This window comes from Conger conger, chromosome 12, assembly GCF_963514075.1.
Source record: "Conger conger chromosome 12, fConCon1.1, whole genome shotgun sequence".
NCBI classification, from domain to species: Eukaryota; Metazoa; Chordata; class Actinopteri; order Anguilliformes; family Congridae; genus Conger; species Conger conger.
Genome location: NC_083771.1, coordinates 47,189,236 through 47,209,926, shown reverse-complemented (window position 1 = coordinate 47,209,926; position 20,691 = coordinate 47,189,236). Strand labels below are relative to the sequence as shown.

The 20,691-nt window shown below is 45.2% G+C and overlaps 1 protein-coding gene across 1 annotated transcript; it reads left to right on the top strand.

Annotated features, from left to right (window-relative positions):
- Positions 1 to 11,554: 11,554 nt before the first annotated feature.
- LOC133142178 (up-regulator of cell proliferation-like) lies at positions 11,555 to 18,938 on the top strand. Its single transcript, XM_061263235.1, has 2 exons — positions 11,555 to 11,579; positions 13,581 to 18,938. The coding sequence occupies exons 1-2, from the start codon at positions 11,570 to 11,572 to the stop codon at positions 18,275 to 18,277; spliced, it is 4,707 nt and encodes a 1,568-aa protein (XP_061119219.1). The 5' UTR covers positions 11,555 to 11,569; the 3' UTR covers positions 18,278 to 18,938.
- The last annotated feature ends 1,753 nt before the right edge of the window (positions 18,939 to 20,691 follow it).

Genomic DNA, 20,691 nt, shown 5'->3' with positions numbered 1-20,691 from the left:
AATTTAGAAATTTGGGTTTGCAACTTACGCGGACCTCGGGAGTGATTACATTCGACTTGTACCTGCGCCACCATTACTCAATAGATGCTCCCGGGATTAGCATTACTGCTGAAATCTCAGTTCGGTGGAGAACTCAGAGGCTGCGGGTCCAGTCAACACAATACATGCAAACCTGCCATGATGGTTGCGAGCCCAGGTTGGCGTAGCATTAACTGGGCTCCTTAGAGCTAATTTGGCAGGAACCAGCGCCATAACGCCCAAGGGTTCCCTTCGCACCAAATCACAAGAGCCGTGCGTCACCCGACCCTTTAAGGGACAGAAATTGCTGGCCGCACAGCTTAGAACTACCACAGGTGTACCGCCCCGCCGATCGGTCGGTCTTCGGCCACCATTTCCCCCTGAGTATTCAGTTAGGCTGAAAAGGTACAAGATGAATTAGAGTCATGGAGATCACACAAGTTACAAACAAAATAGTTTATTCGCAGACAGGTAGGTTATTAGCTTTAGAATATCACAATCAAGTATAAAATACACAAATTAAGAATAGAAATAGAGTAAATAATCATACCTAGCCTGCTTGGACTACACACAAACACAGAGTATAGAATATGCCGTATGGAAAGTCGAATACGATCTTCCTGATACTTACATACACGTACAATATGCTGTGTGGGAAGTCGAATACGATCTTCCACTGCTACACATACATACATACATACATACACAAGACATGTTGTGTGGGAAGTCGAATACGATCTTCCCAGATTGGTCTGTCTCCCTTGCTTTTATGCCAAATCATACGTTTGAAACCAGGCGGCAGTGCCATAAATCAACCTGGAGGGGAGGTCAAATCTGGAATTTAGACCCCCACCGTTGGGGGTTGTTGAGTAGGGAAAATGAGATGATTACCAAGAGAGGACGTGTAGGTTTTCCCTTGGGATACTGAAACTATAGTTTATTAAATTCCATTTGGTATGAAATGTATCTCATCCGATTCCTTGATTTTATCAGATCACATCCATACCAAACAGATTACCCTTATGTTTTATTATGTTGCAGTTATCATGAAACTTCCCTCCTGATTATCCATTTTACATGCAATTCCTGTTACCATTACATAAGACTTAATGCAATAATACAAGGATCACATGGGCAATGTTTTCAAGGTGTTAGCGGGTCTATTTACTATCTTAATAGCAGTTTTGAATATTTAATCTAAGAGAGCAGTCACCGGTGTAATGACAGCAGTGCCCAAATGAGGGCACTGTGGCATTGTCCGGAGTCTTCCCCCTTGGAAGTGACCAGGTATGGGGTCACAGGGAGGTCACCAATGTTCGGGAGGATTCTTTTCCCATGACCCAACTGGCCTTGGACCACTCATACATCTTAACTCCCCAACAGGTAGTCTAAACAACATTGAAACCCCAGCTCTCAGGCCCCTCACAAATGGCAGCCATTCCTGACCTTAACCACTATGCTACAGGCCGCCCCATCATATCTATGAATGCTGTAGTTGGGAGTTTTCATGATAACTGCATTATGCTGTAAATATGTCTTTGTGCCTCTCATGGTAATATACCTTTGGGATAAACCTGATTTGGGTGAATGAAAGGAAAGGAGACATCCCAGACTGTTTGGTTTCTTCTCCTTATCTCCGAAATCCAGGCCTTAGTTCTTGACCCTAAAAGTGAGTCACCCATCTATAATTTACAGCCAGGCCCACCAGGCAGGGGGCAAAAACACATGGCTTCTACAGAGAGAGCTTTTGCCCAGTTTCCCCTCGGCTCCTGAATGGTTATGATATCAATGGTAGACTGTTACAAAAACTAGACCATTACACCAGTCGCACTGAACCAATCAGAATAACACCAAACATCAACATATTCTGACCTGGGATTATCATGAAACATCTTTATACCATCTCCAATATTCCTGTTCTGGAATGTGAGAAAAGGGGGGCCCAAGAAGGCGCCTCTAAGAATCCTTCTCTAGCTCTCCCCCACAGGCATGTGTGCCAATGGTGGGGGCTAACAATGTATGCTCCAGGAGGGGGAAGTCAGCAAGCTGACCAGCACATGAGACCAAATGTTACTTATGACTGGCTTACATACACCTGTCTGTTTTGTGTAGTATTTGCCAGATTGTCACTCAATACTTCCGGTGGGGCGACATGGCTCAGGCAGTAAGAGCAGTTGTCTGGCAGTCGGAGGGTTGCGGTTTGATCCCCCGCCTGGGCTGTGTCGAAGTATCCCTGAGCAAGACACCTCACCCCCAAATGCTCCTGATGAGCTGGTTGGCGCCTTGCATGGCAGCCAATCACCATCGGTGTGTGAGTGTGTGTATGAATTGGTGAATGAGAAGCATCAATTGTACAGCGCTTTCGATAAAGGCGCTATATAAATGCCAACCAGAAACGGGGGGGGGGGTTTCAAAACCAGGCTTGATAATGTTACATTTTAGTGTTTGGTAAAAGTGAGCATTGCTTGGCTGAATTGCCTGTTCTCATCATTGTCTTCTGTTGTGTTGTGTTGTATTTGCCCAGAGGGAGGCAGATGGAGTGCCCCAGTTGCAGCAGTGAATGTGGGCAGAACTACAAGTTCTGCCTTGAATGTGGCTGCAGACTGTGCTCTGCACGGGCATCTGTCCCAGGTAAGCCAAGCATGCTAGTAAACAACCAGGGCCCCTAGCTTCATTTTCATGTAATTACTTAGCTAGCTATCATTAGCCCAGCTTGCTAAACTAGTCAAAGCAGTAGCAATTTCAACTTAACAGTTTAGATGGCTGCCCTAATGGATAAATTAGGTAATGTACTCACTAAGACAAAAGACAATGATAGTTCCCTTCTAATTTAGGTTTATTTTGCAGTAGTGCTCAATTTTGCTGGCAAGATGCAGAATGTTTTTCATCATCAACTACAAATGCTGTTTTTTTGAGAAATATTTTTTTTGATAATGTTTTATGCTTCAAATGAAGACATGGTTATCATTTGGTTTCACTGAAGCTGGCTGCTGTGACATTCTGCCTACGTTGAAGACTGCTGTTCAATCATCAATCAATTTTTATTTGTATAGCGTTTTTTACTTGGCATTAATTGATCAATGAAAGCTGTTGATTACACAGTTAACTCACCTCACCTGGTTTCTTTGGTCTGAATCGGCTGCTTATTTTAAGGTGGAGATGAAAGCCAGCACACCCTGCGGCTCTCCAGGACCAGGGTTGCCCCTGGCCTAGGGCAACAGTGGCAAGGAAAAACTCAGATTAATAAAAGTACATAAATGTCCAATAACTTGAAGCAGAGATGAGGTAGAGGGATGGCAGGAACACCAATGGGTGGCACTGTCAGGCAAGGGGACAGGCTTGGTGCTCCAGCTGAATCAGCAGTGGCAGGAGGGAGTTGTACGGCTGGTCTTGGGCTGGAGCTCTGGGCCTGGAGGGGGTGTGCAGGAAAAGTTGGGCTTGCTCTCCAGGCAGGTGCTCCTCAACTATGGGACAGAATAAAGAGATACATTTTTAGCCTAGCTTTAAATGAGCTGGTAGTGTCTGCACCCCGAACATTTGTTCCACAGGAAAGGAGCACGATAGGAAAAGTCTCTGCCACCTATGGAACCTTTAGTTATTCTAGGAATAACAAGGAGGCCTGCACCCTGCGAACAGAGTATTTGTGAGGGAGTATAAGGATAAAGTAAATTGTTTAAGTACAGAGGGGCAAGCCCATATAACACTTTAAAAGTCAGAAGTAGTATTTTGTAACCTATTTTGTAACCCCCACCCCCCTCATCACTCACACCTGATGACTTCTTTGAAAATAATTCGCAATTCCTTCTCCCAACCCTCTCCCCCCGCTGACCCTCCTACCTTCCCCAACTCCCTAGCCTCCTTTTCTCCCCTCTCTGACTCTGACACATTGAAACTCCTTACATCCCACCGCCCGACCACCTGTTCTCTTGACCCCATCCCCTCTCTCCTTCTACAATCTATATCCAATGACATTCTCCCTTTTCTCTCCTCTCTAATCAACACCTCCCTCTCTTCCGGCACCATGCCAGAGTCACTCCCCTGCTCTGAGTAACTACCGGCCTGTCTCTCTTCTTCCCTTTCTCGCCAAAACTCTGGAACGGGCGGTCTGCTCCCAACTGCCCACTTATCTTCTTCACAACAATCTCCATGACCCCAACCAGTCCAGCTTCAAGAGTGGCCACTCCACTGAGACCGCCCTGCTCGCGGTCACTGAGGCACTCCACTCTGCTAAAGCCAAATCCCTCTCCTCTGTCCTTACCTTCCTTGACCTGTCTGCTGCCTTCGATACAGTCAACCATGAGATTCTGCTCTCATCGCTGTCTGGGATGGGTGTCACAGGGTCTGTACTCGCTTGGTTTTCCTCCTACCTCTCTGGTCGCTCCTACCAGGTGACTTGGAGGGGCTCAGTCTCTGACCCTCACCCCCTACAAACTGGAGTCCCGCAGGGCTCAGTTCTTGGGCCTCTCCTCTTCTCGCTATACACCATGTCTCTTGGTTCTGTTATCTCTTCCCATGGCTTTTCTTATCACTCTTACCCTGATGACACCCAACTCTTTATTTCCTTCCCCCCCGACACCCAAGTCACCACAGAGATCTCTGCCTGCTTGGCTGATATCTCTGTGTGCATGACTCCCCACCACCTGAAGCTCAACCTTGCCAAAAATGAGCTTCTCTACATCCCCGCTAAGTCCTCTCCGTAAATCGACCTCTCACTGACTGTTGAGGACTTTGTAGTTTCCTTCTCCCGTACGGCAAAGAATTTTGGGGTGACTCTTGATAACTGCTTCACCCTGGCTCCACAAGTATCCTCCACTGCCAGAACCTGCAGGTTCTTTCTGTATAATATACGCCGTATCCGTCATCTCCTGACGGAGAAAGCCACCCAGCTCCTAGTCCAGGCACTCGTCATTTCCCGCCTGGATTACTGCAACTCCCTCCAAGCCGTTCTCCCAGCGTGTGCCATCAAGCCCCTCCAGCTGGTCCAGAATGCTGCAGCCCGCCTGATCACCAGTTAGCCCCGGTCGGCTCATGTCACCCCGCTTCTCATTGGCCTTCACTGGCTTCCTATTGCCGCATGCATCAGATTCAAGGCCCTAGTGTTGGCATTTCAGGCTGCTAAGGGGACTGCCCCACCTTACATCCAATCCTTGATCACTCCCTACTCCCCAGCTAGACCACTCCTGTCTGCCAGCTCTGGTCGCCTTATGGTTCCCGCTCTACGTGCACCTGGCGGTCGAGCTGCACGTTCACGCCTGTTTTCCGTTCTGGTTCCTCAGTGGTGGAATGACTTGCCTACCACTGTCAGGACAGCAGAATCCCTCCCCCTATTTCGACGCAGACTCAAAACACACCGTTTCAAACTCTATCTTAGTCCTCCCTCCTGATTTCCCCCGCCCCCCCTTTGTGATATCCCTATCCTCCTTGTCTAACCCAAAAAAACAAACCAGAAAATTGCACTTATGATGACTATATGCTCAGAACAGCATTCCATGCGTATTTTCCTAGTTATGGATGTGATGCTTTGACTTGTGGAAGAACCTATGCACTTGTAAATCACTTTGGATTAAAAGCGTCTGCCAAATGACTAAAATGTAATGTAAATTGTCTATTTGAAATTTAACAGGCAGTGAGTGAACTGAAGCTAACACTGGGCTGTTGTACTCAAATCTCCTTGTTCTAGTGAAAATACGAGCTGCAGCATTTTGAATTAGCTGAGTCCTTTCAAAGAGGAATTTGTACATCCAGACAAAAGAGCATTGCAGTAATCTAATCTTGAGGTAACAAAAGCATGGACTAGCTTTTCTGCTTCATTTAGGGACAGTATCTTCCGAATTTTGGAGATATTCCTCAAGTGATAAAAACATCTCAAGGACTTGGGCCCCACTACCATTATCTTGGTCTTATCTGAGTTTAGCACAAGAAAGTTAAGATTCATTCATTTCTTGATGTCTTTAAGACAAGCTTCCATTTTTGACAGCTGGACAACTTCCTCAGGTTTGACTGATAGATACAACTGTGTGTTGTCAGCATAGCAGTGGAAGTTAATGCCTTGTTTGTGAATAACTTGTCCCAGGGGAAGCATATATAGAGAGAAAAGCAAGGACCCAAGCACAGATCCTTGTGGTACTCTGTATCTGACCCTGGATTGATAAGAGGAGTCATTGTTAAAATGCACAAATTGATATCGGTATGATGTAAACCAAGAGAGAGCCTGGCCAGGCCTACACGATTTTCAAGTCTATCCAACAGGATCAGGTGATCAAGAGTGTTGAATGCTGCACTTAAATCTAGAAGCACAAGATGCAGCCACTGTCAGAAGCGAGGTGTAGGTCATTGAATACTTTGACCAGGGCTGTTTCAGTGCTGTGGAAGGGTCTAAAACCAGATTTAAAAACTTCCAATACATGATTGGGGTGCAGAAATGAACAAAGTTGTTTTGAAATGACCTTTTCTAGTACTTTAGACAGGCATGGGAGGTTTGAAATGGGCCTGTAGTTGGACAAATCATTCACATCTAAGTTTGACTTCTTAAGAAGTGGTTTGATGACTGCAAGTTAACAAGTCTGCGGTATGTGTCCAGATGCTAAAGAAGTATTGAAAATATATAGGAGTGGTGCTCCAATCACTGGTAGTAGCTCCTTCAAAAGCTTTGTTAGGATAGGGTCTAGAAGACAAGTAGAAGATTTTGAAGAATTAACTATGGTATTAAACCCGATGAGCTCTATTGGAGTAAAAGAGTTCAGATAGGCCATCGGTCCTTCCGAGGATTCTGCATCTATGTGTTGAGTGGATGGAAGGACAGACCCTATAGGAGGGGTGGCAAAAGAACTTTGAATTTAGTCCCTGATGTCATGGTGGGAGGTAATTCTCACTGGTGCCACGAGAGGGCCGAGGATCATTGTTTCCACCTGTTCCTCGTTTACTCCAGGGGAATTACCTCCCTGAAGAGTATTTAAGACCAGCATGGACTAGTTTTCAGTGCTTATGTGTTCAACCGTTCGCCCTTGGCACAAAGCCGGTAAAGCACCCGGTAGACTCTAAACCTATACGAGTCAGGTTCGGTGCTGGTGGGTAATTCTCTAATTGCTAAGAAAGAGAAATATCTAAAAGGTAAAGAAGGCGTACAGCTGGGAGTGTTGTGTGTGTTGGCGCCTTCCTCAAGGGTTTTGTTTTTTCTTTTGGACTCGTGTGAGTCGACGGTAGAGGGACGCTGTATTTTGGTTTGCATTTTTGTCCCGAGCTGCGTCTCATGGTTTTTATTTTCATGCCTAGCTTTTCACGCTAGGTTGTATTTTATTTTGGTTTTCACTTAGTGCCCAGCTATTTGGCACGGTACCAAAGTTATTGGTTCGCCCTGTGTATTACGGGTTGTCTTATGTTCTCTAGCCGTTTTTGAGTTACTTTTCTGTTTGCGATTTAGAAGATTGGTTTGTTTAATTTATATTCCTCCCATTGTTCCGGGAGAAGTCCGGTCCCTAGCTGTGTATCCCTATTTCTGTTCTCCCTGGGATTTAGTGACGAACACGTTCGCGTGTTGGTTTAGAAGGGTTCTACCCTTGGTCACCCCTGGCTCTCCACTTAGCTCCCCACGCTACACCTGATTTTTATATTAATGGTAGATGGTTGGCTTTTATATAGTGCCTTTATCCAAAGTGCTGCACAATTGATGCTTCTCATTCACCCGTTCATACACACACTCACACACCAACAGCGATTGGCTGCCATGCAATTGGCTGCCGGAGCCATGTCACCCCACCGGAAGTATTGCGTGACAATCTGGCAAATACTACACAAAACAGACAGGTGTATATAGGGAGATAACGAGAGGAAACAAGAATCTGGTGAGTACAACAATCAGGAAGTGGAACACAGGTGAAACAAATGATAGGGAATGAACTGACTGACTGACTTCTGGAAGCACAGAGGCAAACATTTAGAGGACTTACAAAATACAGATACAGAAAACGCAGATCATATCAGCGCCACTGTGATGCTTAGCCATGTCTTATATGGTGCTTAGCTGAGCCACTAGTGCTTAGCTGTGTACCATCGCAGTGCTTTAAAGAAACTCCATCCATCCATCCATCTTTTCTCTTAACCCGCTTATCCTAAACAGGGTTGCAGGGGGGTTGGAGCCTATCCCAGCATACATTGGGCGAAAGGCAGGAATACACCCTGGACAGGTTGCCAGTCCATCGCAGGGCACACACACCATTCACTCACACACTCATATCCACAGGCAATTGAGACTCTCCAATCAGCCTAACCTGCATGTCTTTGGACTGTGGGAGGAAACCCACGCGAACATGGGGAGAACATGGAAACTCCACACAGAGAGGCCTCGGCTGACTGGGATTACGAACCCAGGACCTCCTTGCTGTGAGGTGGCAGTGCTACCCACTGCACCATCCATGGCGCCCTGCTTTAAAGAAACAGTTTTTTAAAATGACATATTTTACTTGGGGTGGATGTTCAGGGTTTGGGACCCTTCCTTGGACCTTGTATGCCAGGGTGTGTGACTGTGGTCTGTTTTTGAGCATCTCAGGTGCAGATTCTGAGAATCAGGAGGAGACCACAGACAACCGATCCAGTCTGGGCAAAGAACCAGCACCAGAGAACACACCCTCATGCCTGACCCAGTCCCAACCCTCCTCTGCTGACCCAGCTAAGTCAGATGAAAATAGATGTTCAGCAGATACTGAAAACATGGATGGGACCTTGAGTAAGGACACTGCACACGAGGAGGAGGTGAGATTTGACAAACCTCTGAGTCAAACTCCAGTTCTGTAGGTCAGAATGTCCAGTTGTTTAATTCCAGTCCTGGAGGGCCAAATAAAAAAAAAAGGCTTTGTGTAGGCCTTGCAAATGTAAGCCAGTCATAAGTAACATTTGGTCTCATGCGCTGGTCAACTTGCTGACTTCCCTCTCCTGGAGCATACATTGTTAGCCCCCACCGTTGGCACACATGCCTGTGGGGGAGAGCTAGAGAAGGATTCTTAGAGGCACCTTCTTAGGCCCTGGGGGCCCCCCTTTTCTCACATTCCTACAGGATTTGAGTACAGGAGTACTGGAGAGGGCATAAAGATGTTTCATGATAATCCCAGGTCAGAATATAGTGATGTTTGGTGTTATTCTGATTGGTTCAGTGCGACTGGTGTAATGGTCTAGTTTTTGTAACAGTCTACCTTTGATATCACAACCATTCAGGAGCCGAGGGGAAACTGGGCAAAAGTTGTCTCTGTAGAAGCCATGTGTTTTAGCCCCCTGCCGGGTGGGCCTGGCTGTAAATTATAGATGGATGACTCACTTTTAGGGTCAAGGCCTGGATTTCGGAGATAAGGAGAAGAAACCAAACAGTCTGGAATGTCTCCTTTCCTTTCATTCACCCAAATCAGGTTTATCCAAAAGGTATATTACCATGAGAGGCACAAAAACATATTTACAGCATAATGCAGTTATCATGAAAACTCCCAACTACAGCATTCATAGATATGATGGGGCGGCCTGTAGCATGGTGGTTAAGGTCAGGAAGGGCTGCCATGTGTGAGGGGCCTGAGAGCTGGGGTTCCAATGTTGTTTAGACTACCTGTTGGGGAGTTAAGATGTATGAGTGGTCCAAGGCCAGTTGGGTCATGGGAAAAGAATCCTCCCGAACATTGGTGACCTCCCTGTGACCCCATACCTGGTCACTTCCAAGGGGGAAGACTCCGGACAATGCCACAGTGCCCTCATTTGGGCACTGCTGTCATTACACCGGTGACTGCTCTCTTAGATGAAATATTCAAAACTGCTATTAAGATAGTAAATAGACCCGCTAACACCTTGAAAACATTGCCCATGTGATCCTTGTATTATTGCATTAAGTCTTATGTAATGGTAACAGGAATTGCATGTAAAATGGATAATCAGGAGGGAAGTTTCATGATAACTGCAACATAATAAAACATAAGGGTAATCTGTTTGGTATGGATGTGATCTGATAAAATCAAGGAATCGGATGAGATGCATTTCATACCAAATGGAATTTAATAAACTATAGTTTCAGTATCCCAAGGGAAAACCTACACGTCCTCTCCTGGTAATCATCTCATTTTCCCTACTCAACAACCCCCAACGGTGGGGGTCTAAATTCCAGATTTGACCACCCCTCCAGGTTGATTTATGGCACTGCCACCTGGTTTCAAACGTATGATTTGGCATAAAAGCAAGGGAGACAGACCAATCTGGGAAGATCGTATTCGACTTCCCACACAACATGTCTTGTGTATGTATGTATGTATGTATGTGTAGCAGTGGAAGATCGTATTCGACTTTCCACACGGCATATTCTATACTCTGTGTTTGTGTGTAGTCCAAGCAGGCTAGGTATGATTATTTACTCTCTCTATTCTTAATTTGTGTATTTTATACTTGATTGTGATATTCTAAAGCTAATAACCTACCTGTCTGCGAATAAACTATTTTGCTTGTAACTTGCGTGATCTCCATGACTCTAATTCATCTTGTACCTTTTCAGCCTAAATGACAACTGAAATACTCAGGGGGAAATGGTGGCCAAAAGACCGACCGATCGGCGGGGCGGTACACCTGTGGTAGTTCTAAGTTGTGAGGCCAGCAATTTCTGTCCCTTAAAGGGTCGGGCGACGCAAGGCTCTTGTAATCTGGTGCGAAGGGAACCCATGGGCGTTACGGCTGGTTCCTGCCAAATTAGCTCTAAGGAGACCAGACAATGCTACGCCGACCTGGGCTCGCAAATATCATGGCAGGTTTGCATGTATTGTGTTGATTGGACCCTCAGCCTCTGAGTTCTCCACCGAACTGAGATTTCAGCAGTAATGCTAATCCCGGGAGCATCTATTGAGTAATGGTGGCGCAGGTACAAGTCGAATGTAATCACTCCCGAGGTCCGCGTAAGTTGCAAACCCAAATTGCTAAATTATATTTTAAATGGAGTCAGATAAACGAGTAAAACTATAGTAACCACTAAGCGTACAATACGGCCCCGTTTGAGAACGGAGAATATTAAGAATTGTACTGATCCATTTCTGGCCAGCTATAAGCGGGATATGGGGCAAGTCAATCCATATCCGACCCATGGCAACGGACCCAGTATATTCTTAAATATAATTGTGCTCTGTTCTTGTATGGAGGATAATAATTAACCCAACTAATGTTCTCCCAGCAACGCCAGAAGGACAATCACGCAAAATCCCCCTTCGGCCCCCGCTAAATTCCGTCATTGGGTTAGCTGTGGGGTTTTACACAAACAAGGATTGTGATCTTTCCAAGCAATCATTGACTTAAATTACACACTTGCTAAACACACCAAAAACCAGGAAACACTGCAGCTTGATTGGACAGCCTCTACGACTGACAGGTCCCAGCTGCATTATTCAACTAAGCAGCACGTAATTAAAATATGTATTCAAATATTGTATAAAACAAATACCAACAAAGGGCTTGCAAAATGTGAATATACTGTCTGTGATGTTTTTCATTGCAGGAAACTGAAGACTCAGAGCACAGTGTGAGTGTGTCTGAAGATAAGACCATGAGTAAAGGTGAGGACCCCAAGCAGAAGAGGAGGGAGACCTCCTGGGAAACCAAGTAGGAAGAGGTGCTGGTAGGCCAGTGGGAGGTGCTCTTCCCTCTGGACCAAGCAGAAATCCAATGTCCCAGCACAGTGACAGGGCGCAGTGTAGGAGGAGGGGTCCTGGCCCTGGACAAATTCACCAAAAAAATTACTTCCTCCATCTGACTAATTTTCCAATACATGGGGGGATCCAATAGCGAGACCACAACGAAAGGGTAGGTTGGTACAGCGAGGGTCAATAGCCAGCAAACAGTTATAGCAGGGATAAGGCAGTTCATAAGCGATAGTCCAGGCAAAGGGTCTCAAGCAAACAGATGTATTGAGGATAATCCAAAGAATAGTCGCAGTCACAGGCAATGGTTCGAAAAGAAATGGGCCAATTAAACAGAAACACGATCCAGAAACTGGGAATGGGAATCAGGTGGGGATACAATCAGGAGGTGAAACAGGTGCTGGAAAAATGTTTGGTTCACTGACCAGTAGGATAAGTGACAAACCGAGCGTAATCCAAACAGGCAAGAGTTCAAAACCAGGTAGGCAGTCCAGAAGCAGGGCAGAGTCCACAAAACAAGAGAAGAGTCCAGAGAAGCAGGCAGGGGTCATAAACAAGAATTCCAGAAAACAAAAATTACAAGGAAAAAAAACGGACTGAATGCCACAAGGGCAAAGGCGTGGGAACAAGGAGGCTAGAACAGGGGTAAAGTAATATAAGGGCTCGGGACTCGAAAACAGGATAAGACGAACTAGCAAGGTGCAACTAAGAAGGACAGGTATAAATACACAGGGGAATGAGGCAAACTAGGCGGGGCATGGGAGTGAGGGCCATCTAACAAATAAACATCAGGTGAGACACATGGAAGGGCAATAATACAATGATGAGGGAGGAACGAAAAGGCGGGACTGGATTCACATAGACACACATGTAATAGAAATGGCTCCGGACTAGGGAGTAGACAATTGCACAGAGTTAAGGAATGTAGAGATAGTGAGAGCAGGTGCGAACACTTCGCTAACAATTTAGGGATAGAACAGGGAGGAGGAGTTATAGAGCAGTATTGAAATAGAGGTAGAGTTAGTCTGTTAGTTACGTTATTACATTACAAATACCCAAAACTAGTGAATGTTAGTTTGTTAGTTAGACGAACATATTAGTGTGTTAATGCTGTGTTAGTTGGGATTAGTATATTTGTGCTATCTACAAACATGAAATGGAGAGAAAGCAGGAAATAAGAACAGCGAGACAGAAGGAATCGTGGGAAACTGGAAAATTCCAAAACCACCCAAATAGTGAAGCACGCAGACAGGGGACTCGGGATCAGAAACATTCAGACACAGACATCACAGGGGAAGACGAGTGCAAAGACTAATGAAGGTAAACAGAAAACCAGACAAGAATATGAAAAATAATAAATTTACAAAAATACCAAAGAAACAAACAGACAAAAATCAGGATCATAACAGAATAATGAGTTTCCATGTGACCTACCAAGTGATAGCCAGGGTCTATTGCTCTAGCTGCATTGATTTTCAAGCCTGTAATGAATTAAAGAATACATTTCTGTGACCTCTTATTAAAATGCGGCATAACATTTTTCAAAATAGACATGTTTTTGTATGGGAGCTCCATGGTGGTGCACGGTTAAGGCATCAGACTTTGGTTCAACACCAGGATCCCAGTAAGGCCTGTGCATGAGGGAGCAGCTCTGAGGGGGGAGGGACTCGGCAGGGTGGATCACTGCATACAGGTGTCCCTGAACACCTCAGAATCACGGTCCAGGGCTAGAGATGAATTAATGATGAACAGGGTACAATCACTGGCCAAAGCATCACTCAGGAGTATGAAGCATTCAGTCTGCCAAGAACTTTAGTCATTTTTTGATGTGCAAGTGTATGTATGTGCATTCTCATGATTTTATTACTGTACTACTAAGCATACATGTACTCATGCAGCTTCTATCCCCAATGACAGGAACCAGTCTGGAGGAGCTGCTGAGAGACCTGGGACTGGAAGACCACCTGCAGAACAAGCTGACTCTGAGCCAGGTGCTGCGGATTGATGGAGAGACTTTATCTGATGAAAGCATCCAGTCTCTAAAATCTCTGCCATGGTGTTTCCTGAGGAAGCTGATGATGGTGAATGAGTCCTTTCGTAGAATGAGCTGCTCCTCAGAACAGGACACAGAGCCCCAAAACCTGGATAGCTCACTGGACACCATGGACAATCCACAGGACCACAGCAACAGAGTCAACCCCCTGGACCTCATAACTGCTGTATTTCTGTGCTCAGATGGCTTTCTCCAGCAGGAGATGGCTTTGAAAATGTCCATGTGCCAGTTCTCTGTGCCTCTGCTGCTTCCTACATGTGATACCCAGCAGTGCACTTTAATGCTGTGGGCCATGAGGGATATTGTGAAAAAGTACAAGCCACACTCTTTGGATGACCAAAGAGGGTTTGTGGAGGAGAGCATTGTTCTCTCTGACCTCCCCATGGTCTCTTTTGTGAGGCTGGGAAACTGCAGCATGTCCAAGTCTCACATTCTGAACCAGGTCCTCAGCAACCCTCAGCAGTACCAGGATACCTTTGTTCACAAAAACATGGAGTGTGGTGACACCCCAAGGAGGATTTCCAATGGGCTGGTGGAAATCAGCTGGTATCTGCCCAGTGGGAACAAAAAAATCTTCTCTGAGCCTCTGGCTGTAGCTAACCTCCGTGGGGACCTCAGAGACTTTGAAACTCAGTACACTTTCCTCTGCCACACATCTACTGCTATATTTGTGTTTTGCAACGACTTTAAGTTTGATCAAAAATTTCTGGACTCTGAGAACTTTAAAACTCATTGGATTTTGATCACCAATTCACAGAGCCAGACCTTCAATGAGGATGACTTCAGGAAATTTGTTTCTGAGACAAAACCCAGTGACATCATTATAAAGCATCCGGGAAGGAATGATGCAGAATTCAACAAAAACCTGCGTTTGGCTATCCGTGGAATTTTAAAGGGAAACATTAAAATGAGCATTGAAAGGATGTCTGCTCTTGCATATGAGCTTGGGATCCATGTTGATGAAGAATACATCCACTGTAAGAGGGGCAAGCAGAAGGCTGATGAAATCACAGGAGGAATATCTGACATATCGAGCTTCAAGGAGAAAGAGCTGCCCTTGCAAGGGACTGCATGGAGACAGCTGGCCAAACTGGAGAAGGAACAGTGCAGGATGAAAAATGCTGGGGAGAAAAACATAGAAGTTTACAAGAATGAGCTTGCAGATCAGTGGCAGAAGCTCAGAGAACAGCAGAGGGCTCACAGCATCTCCGATTCTATGTCCCGTTTCATCTCCGCGATGTGCAATTCCACAGAGGAGAGCAAGTATTTCCTCAAGTGGATGAGGATCAATCTGGATAATCTGTCACGCACACACCTTCCACCTCTTCGGGCAAAGTACAAGGAACAGTGTCTGAGTTCCTCAGAAAACAAGGAGCTCATTGCACAGTTGGACAAGGAGATCTCCAGCTGCTCCTTGGGGACTGAGCACTTCCTGAGGGAAATGGGTCAGCTGTACGAGTCGGCCTGCTCACTCCCTGAAGCCCTCACCCCAGAGATTAAGCGCCTGCCACGTCTCTGTGCCAAGCTGCTACAGGAGGGCTTTCCTCTGGAGCTGGTGGATGGAGACTCAAGCAATATTCCTCTGGAGTGGGTGACACAGGTTCTGAAAGAACTCTATGATCTCACTCAGGACAAATGTAAGATCCGGGTGATCACTGTACTGGGGGTACAGAGCACTGGGAAGTCCACCCTCCTGAACACCATGTTTGGGGTCCAGTTTGCTGTCAGTAGTGGCAGGTGCACCAGAGGGGCCTTCATGCTCCTCATCAGAGTGAAAGAGGATTTTAAAGTGCGGCTTGGGTGTGATTACATCATGATTATTGACACTGAAGGTTTGAAGGCACCACAGTTGGCACAGCTGGATGACAGTCATGAGCATGATAATGAACTGGCCACTCTGGTGGTGGGGCTGAGTGACATCACAGTCATCAACATCGCCATGGAGAATTCCATGGAAATGAACGATATCCTGCAGATTGTGGTGCACGCCTTCCTGCGCATGAAAGAAGTTGGGAGAAAACCCTGCTGTCAGTTTGTGCACCAGAATGTGCCAGACATTTCTGCCCATGACAGTAACATGAGAGACAGGAAACTTCTGCTGGAGCAGCTGAATAAGATGACCCAAGCAGCAGCTAAGATGGAAAAGAAGGGAAACAACAAAACATTTACTGATGTCATGGAGTATGATCCAGAGAGAAACACCTGGTACATCCCTGGGCTCTGGCATGGGAACCCTCCCATGGCCCCTGTCAATGCTGGCTACAGTGAGTCTGTGGATCTTTTCAAGAGCAATGTGATTGAGAAGTTTATGGAACAAAAATCTGGAAACAGCTCAGCACACACAATCATTGAGTTTCTTGAATGGACCAAGAGCTTATGGCAAGCAGTGAAGTATGAGAACTTCATCTTCAGTTTCCGCAACAGCCTTGTGGCTGAAGCTTATGCTCAGCTTTGCACTGAGTTCAACCAATGGGATTGGGCCTTCAGGAAGAACATGTACTCCTGGCTAATGGAAGCTGAGACAAAGGTGTCAAACTTTGGCACAGAAGCAGAATTTAAGAATTTGGATGAGTTACTGATCCACCTGACAAATGAGGCCTTTGTTGAACTGACTAAAGGGGAAACACTCATTTTGGCCAACCTCACTGAATTCTACAAGAGGCAAGAGGGACATGTTCACTTGGTAGTGAAGTACAAGGAAAACTTGAACATCACAGCCAAAACCATCAGGAGGGAGACAGAGAACTCTGTGAAAAACAAGCTTGAGGCAGCGGTGGAGATCAGAAAGGGTATGTTCAGGTTAGAGAGCATCAAGAACAATCAAACGGCCACAATAGAGAAAAAGGTGCAGGGGCTGATTGAGAAATGCAGGAAAAGTAAAGATATGTCAGATCAACAGCTGGAGGATGAATTTGAGAAGATGTGGGATGAGACTGTAGCAGAGCTGCGCTTCCCTGGCATGGAAGAACGAGACATTGTGCAAAACATCTACAACCAGCTGCGGGTTAACTTAGAGATGAAAGGCAGCTCAATACGTGAAAAACTGTCAAAAGTGGGCAACTTGTCTGAATATGGAAGAGAGCCATTCAAAGTGAAAAGTAAACATTTGGGATCAAAACAATGCTTTTGGAATGTATCCTCAGGAAAGGAGCTGAAGGAGATCCAGCAGGTAGTTGATCACATCATTGAGCAGAGCAAGCAGTTTGTCGATGAGAAAGTGAGAACAAGATCTGATTACCATAAAACATACACAATAGAGTTGCTTTGCAAGGTAGACAAAATCCTGGACAGGCACATGAATCTGGGAACAACTGCTGAATTTCAGGCCAAGCTGAAGATCCACATCTGTGGACATGCAGCACGGGAGTTTAAAAAAATGCATCTGGCTTTCATCCATGTAAATGATCCTCGTCATTGTCTGGAACAATTCAAGCAACAGTACTACACAGACTTTAAGGACCTGTTCAACAAAAGAGACCAGTGTCAGAAGAAAGCCAAAGATTTCACCGTCAACTGTCTTCAACCTGCGGTGAAGGAATACATCACCAAATCTCTGGGTCCTGACCTTGTGGATGAAATGTTGGCAGGGCAGAAAGCCATTGCTTTCAGCACTCGAACCTTCTTCCAGTTCTCAATCCTTGAGCAGCTGCTTAAGGGTGATAACTTTCAGGACTTTGTGAGATACATAAAAAATTACGAGAACTTTGTACATGACTGGATATTGAAGCTGATGGTGAAGCAGTTCTCGGAGGGAGACAGCCTCAGGAACATTGAGATGAATCACCTGAAGGCGATGGTTAGCAGAATAAAAAAAGCCATTAAGACCTCACAGATGAAGGCAGCTGAACAGGCAGCAGGAAGGGGTGAGGAGGCCCAGAACATTCAGCAGTTCATTCAGGATATCTGTAGTGACCTACCGAAGGAGCTTATCATCCCCAAAGACCCCCTCAGCGCAGTCCTGGCCTTAAACTCTGCAAAACCAGAAGACTTTTCCCGGTGTCTGGAGCTGCTTGTGGATGAAATGGAGCAGGCCGCAGAGTTTCAGAAAGGTGGGGATGTGAGGGCCAGGCTGACCTCACTGCCCTTTCAGCCACAGAAGGTGCTGTTTAACAGGGTGTTTGGCTGTGGGAAGCACTGTCCCTTCTGCAAGGCCCCCTGTGAAGCTGGTGGCAAGAATCACACAGAGCACTTTGCCTCCATTCACCGTCCTCAGGGCATTGCAGGATGGAAGAATCATGTATCGCGTATATTAGTGAGCAATATCTGCTCCACCAGTGTTGCCAGTGAGAGGCGCTTCAGGTTGACTCTAACAGATGAGAAACAGCATCCATACAAGGACTACCAGAGCATTTACCCTGACTGGCGCATCCAGCCTGACACCAGCATCCAGGCCTCAGACTACTGGAAGTACGTCTTCAGCAGGTATAATAAGCAGTTTGCAGAGGAATACGGAACTAAGCCTGCTGACATTCCCCCCAGTTGGAGAGCTATAACTCCAGACCAAGCCATGGAAAACCTGAAGGAAAGGTTCTTGATGAAAACAGGAGGAGATCAAAATTAATTGATTACACAGCCCCTGTTCCAGTAGGGTTGAAAATGCATCCTCTGTGTGACATTAATATCAAATAATCTACTCACAGGTACGACTCAATGGTTAAGCAAAACAGAGCCCCAGCCAAGTAGAATGGCATGAAGAAACAGCAAGTTTTTTACAATGCAAATAATTCCATCAGCAGCTCGTTGTTCTCATAAAATCATATTCATACTATAAAGTGATATTGCCTCTATCCTTTCCTGTGCAGCACTTATCTGTACAAATCCTGCCTGTGAATCATCATGGCTGATCTCTGTCCATTGTTACATTCATTAGGATGGTAAATAGGCTGTGATATTTTAACAGTTTAACAGAGTTCATTTCATATTCTCACCTCCATATTAACAAAGATGGAAATATGTGTTCAAATATATCCAAAATATGTGTTCTATCTGGTTCATAATTCTTATAATTAAAGCGTATAATCTTCATATGTCATTGGCAATTATCAGCTCTATATCTTTGATCGCTTCGGTGTTTGAAGTTTATTGTTTACTGCCTTGTTGATCTGTTATATGTTCGATAATCACTATATGTTGTGTGTTAACTTTACCTCTGTAAAACTAATGAATTTCTCCTGACACATTCACATTCTCACGTTAAATATAAACTTTTCATTTGAACTTAATGAACTGTATTTTGTTCATTGCCTTGAACTGGGCTCAAACTGAAAACATGTATTGATCATTTTTTCTCAAATGTCAATTGCAAGAACTGAAATCTCTCAATTTGTTTTTGAATGGTTCAATCTATGCACTGTGTCTATTCTACAATGTATTCTGATATATCTAAATGCCACACTTTCAATGCACCAATGGCGCTGCTACCATTGGGCCAGGGTGGGCCTGGTCCCTCCCACTTTGCTCATAGGCCCGCCCAGTTTCTGTAGATTTGATCTTTGTTTAAAAAAAAATTAAAATGTCGTGAGGCATGTATTCCCGATTGAAGACTCGCAAAAAGTTTAGCTGTTAAAGCTGCAATAGGTCATTTCAGACTCTTAACGGTCAAGAGAGGAATTACAGTGACAAACAACCTCAAACCACAACACTTTTCCCACAGTCTATGAATATAACGTGTAATATAAAGCGTTATTATACAGTTCAGTGTTCTCGTGCATTGTTATGGAAAGCTCACAGTGACAACAGAGCCTGCTGTCTTTTCGTCATGTTCTAAGAAAATGTTCGCCAAACAGGTGACTTTATGAAATGTTGACTTTAGCATGCTACACAACACTATTTATATTTTTGTCTTGAAGTTTAACTAGCCAAATATATTACGAGCATGCAATTGTAACATTTGATTGTAACATTTGGTAGTGATAGCAAAACATGTTGGTAGTGCAGCATTCTTGCTGGTGAGAAGTGAGCTCTCTGTTGTTTCAACAGGATGTTCAGACCCTGCATGGGGCAGCCAGAGCAGCGGATGCCATAACCGCAGAAGCAGCAGCTGTCACTGCTCACTTTCTTTCTTTCTTTCTACCTCCCTCTCTTTCTTTCTTTCTTTCTTTCTCTTTCTCTATCTCTCTCTCTCTGTCATACACACACACACTCCACGCATCATTACAGCATTCGTGAAATGAAAAAGGCTATAGACTACACAGGCCTTCTCTCTTACCGAATAAATTCAGACATACCCCAAAATCATTCAATATTTAGCATAATAATAAAGAAGGCCAGGGCTGGTATCAAAGTAAATTAATAACCACATGGCTTACCGTTCAAAAGCGTTACAAACTTTACTTTGGGCTGTCCATTCCACATAAAAATGATGCACTGGCCACGGATGCACGTTAGTTGTAAAAAAACTTTTTTTAAATTTGAACCACTGACATTTTTTCCCCCAAGAACAACATTTTTCAATATAAGAGAGTAATTGGAGCAGAACATTAAAGGAATTACCTTTTTTATTCATTTATATATATTTTTACAATAATCTTTGAAATGCGGGACATGTTCTGTTCATGCGGGGTGCGGGACAAACGTTCAATTTTTAGGACTGTCCCACAAAATATGGGACGGGTGGTCACCCTACTACTCACCTGTAAGTTCCAAATTGGCAATTCCCAAGGTTTTGTTTTTGCCCACATTTTGTACCCTGCTCCGACTCTCCCTCCTCCTTTCCCCTGTCCCTTCAGTTCATGCTGTCAAACCCCTGTTCTTGACGTGAGGTCCAGTGTTCTTCACTGCACCTCTTCCTCAGGGGGCAGGTGGCCAGGATTCATCTCCTCTATCCGGATAGTCTCTTGCCCAGTGTCCAGCTTTTCCACATTGGTGACTGGCGTCTGATCCTGGGGGTGCGTACGGTCTGGTCCTGGGGGTACGTACGGTCTGGTCCTGGGGGTACGTACGGTCTGGTCCTGGGGGTACGTACGGTCTGGTCCT